Source organism: Mesitornis unicolor, unplaced genomic scaffold, assembly GCF_000695765.1.
Source record: "Mesitornis unicolor isolate BGI_N332 unplaced genomic scaffold, ASM69576v1 scaffold50842, whole genome shotgun sequence".
NCBI classification, from domain to species: domain Eukaryota; kingdom Metazoa; phylum Chordata; class Aves; order Mesitornithiformes; family Mesitornithidae; genus Mesitornis; species Mesitornis unicolor.
The window spans coordinates 6,463-9,070 of record NW_010170838.1 but is presented as its reverse complement, the minus strand read 5'-3'; the positions used below and the strand labels follow the sequence as shown (position 1 = coordinate 9,070).

Genomic DNA, 2,608 nt, shown 5'->3' with positions numbered 1-2,608 from the left:
ATGTTATGTTGGGGGCAACACGCCTGCCACGACGGAGAGGTACCTGCTGCCATTCCTCATCGCGCTTCTCCTCAGCCTCACAGACAAAGGGTGAGGGGTCCACAGCCTTGGTGACCACATGTTCCTCTTGAGCTTGCGAGAGGGAGGATAGGGTGTTACACCAGTAATCTATCTCCTTCTCACACTCTCTAATGGTTCTCAGCCTGGTTACCTCCTCCCTCAGCTCTGCCACCAGACAGAGGACTTCCTCCACCCGGGCACAGCTCAAACCCTAAATTCTTAGGGTTGGGAGTAAATTTTTTTTGTCCAGCTTTAAATATTAAATAGTTGATTTTCATAAGCTCTGGTGGAGTCTTCAGATACTGAAGTGAGTATGATGATCTATCGCGTTAATTCTCCCCAACCCAATTATTAAGGCCTCCTCCTTTTAGGTACATAACAGAATTTACTGCCTGTTTCTCTAACCTGCCTTCTGAGAAGTCTGTGTTGCAAGATTCCAGTGCAAGGAAAAGAGCAAACAAAACTGCTGCTCTTTTTGGTAACAGATGACTAAATGCTCAGGAAATCATATGGACACCTTTTGTCTCCAGTAGACAGCACTTTTTCTTATTATTAAATAGGATGCAGCTCAGTACCTGGCACAGAAGAAGAAGCTGCTAATAGCTTATGTATTATTATGTATCATTTTTCCATCATGATCTGACAGACCTTAACCTGCTTTAGCAGACGGAGCTACCATCTTTGAGTTAAGATCTGTGACCTGTAACAACTAACTTCATTTTCAATCTTAGTTTAATTAATATTTGCTGGACAGTCTGAATAGTCACAATTTCATTATCTTTCTAAAGAAAGGGAAAAAAAAAATCAGAGTATTACCTAAAAGCAATGAGTATAAAGGTTAAACTATCTTACAAACATGACACATCGAGAAATAGGAGGTTTATTTTAAAACTATGAATTCAAGTGCTACTACTCATGGTAAAAAAAAATAAATTGAAGAAAACAAAACAGACAGGAATTGCTTTAGGCATTTTCTTTTGTGCATTCTTCCAGTGGTAAAGGAATCATGGAATAACATATTAAATACAAAGACTATTAACATACCTTTCCTTATATATTCAGATGTTTCTTTTAAGGGAAATTAGGTTTCATTTTCCATGGTTAATGCAGGATTGCTCATACCTTTAAAGACAAAAAATGACATTTCCATAGGAAAAGCTCTCCTGTCTCTATCGGCAGATAATACAACCTTTAATTAACAATCCATCTTAATGTCATTCCAGGTCTATTCTTGCCCTGTGTCCATACATGGCTTTTCACTAGTTGCAACAAGGTGTCATCATAGTCTGGTATAGGCAGTTTGTCTCCAAAAGAATCATCAGGCTCAGCCTAAAAGATAATTAGCACCCACTGATGTTAGTGCTCTCAGTATCTCTTGGTCAGGTTTAACTGGCAAGGGCACAGCAGCTTGATACATGGACCTTCCTACAAACATGCCTTTAAAATAGGCTTTGTGAATTTTGGTTCATGAACACAAACCAATTTTTACCCTATATCCACCCAAGCTAGTTTGTTGCAAAACAAATCCTTGCAGCATAAATCAATTCCTTACCAACTTTGCCCTTTTCAGCTTTTGCAGTAGTTTCTGACCAAGACGGTGTATCTGTGAGAAGGTGGCTCTGGGAATCACGCAAGGGCTTTGCAGGAAACAGGTGGTTCTCACTGTAATGCCAATAAAAAGAACATTGCAGTAAACTGCAGAAAAATGGTATTATCTTAACACAAATTACAAAGAATTCGTCATATACAGTATTTTCCCTGCATGACCTTGCTTGCTTTGCTGATGAATCACTACACTTTTATCATTACATATATTACATTGTCGTTGTCAGAGACGCAAGCGCAATCTAAAAAGCAACTCCCTAGCACAGAACAAGGAAACAGTCTGGTTTTTTAGGTTGACAGCTATTATCTATTAGTACATGTACTTCAGCTCCAAATGCACTCTATCCATATTCTTTCCCACTACAACAAACCTTGCATGATAAATAGTGGAGAGAACACCTCCAAAATCACTTGCCTAATATAAACTATGGACCACTGCGGTAAGATTTAAAAAGTTAATAAGCAGCTCGCTGAATTGTAATGTATTTATGAATAAAATATTGTCAATATGATTCCATTATCATTTCTTAGTCACATACTCAAGTCTACTATCACACTCTACTTATCACACTCTTCGTTACATAACTGTTGCAATTAGTTAAAATATGAAATACAAAGCTATTTATTTAGTTTAAAGAGCATCTAGATACTTTTAAAGATGTCCTGTCTGTGAAGGATAAGAATTAAGAAAATGTACCCTATTATCAGTAGAAACAAAATGTGTATTTAATATGCAGCTTCCTGTGCTTTGGGACAACTGCTGAGACCTGAGATTCCCTTCTGTGAAGCTTCTTTCACCAGATACAAAGAAGCAGGCCACCCCAAAAGCCTTGCAAAGTCATGCACCCCTGTCACAGGCAGATGGACCAACAGTCTCGGATGTATGCACAACAGAGTGTCGCTGACAGCAGATGTCAGGCAGGTGTGGAAAACTCAGGACCTG

General features: G+C 38.8%; 1 protein-coding gene across 1 annotated transcript in view; it reads right to left on the bottom strand.

Annotated features, from left to right (window-relative positions):
- Window positions 1-1,102: 1,102 nt before the first annotated feature.
- Window positions 1,103-2,608, bottom strand: part of ZDHHC2 (zinc finger, DHHC-type containing 2) — a gene marked incomplete at its 5' end in the record, with an annotated part of 5,409 nt that continues 3,903 nt past the window's right edge. Inside the window, 2 exons of the mRNA XM_010179818.1 lie at window positions 1,103-1,182; window positions 1,613-1,722. Of these exons, the coding sequence (XP_010178120.1) occupies window positions 1,142-1,182; window positions 1,613-1,722 (151 nt within the window). The remainder of the gene's footprint in view (window positions 1,183-1,612; window positions 1,723-2,608) is intronic.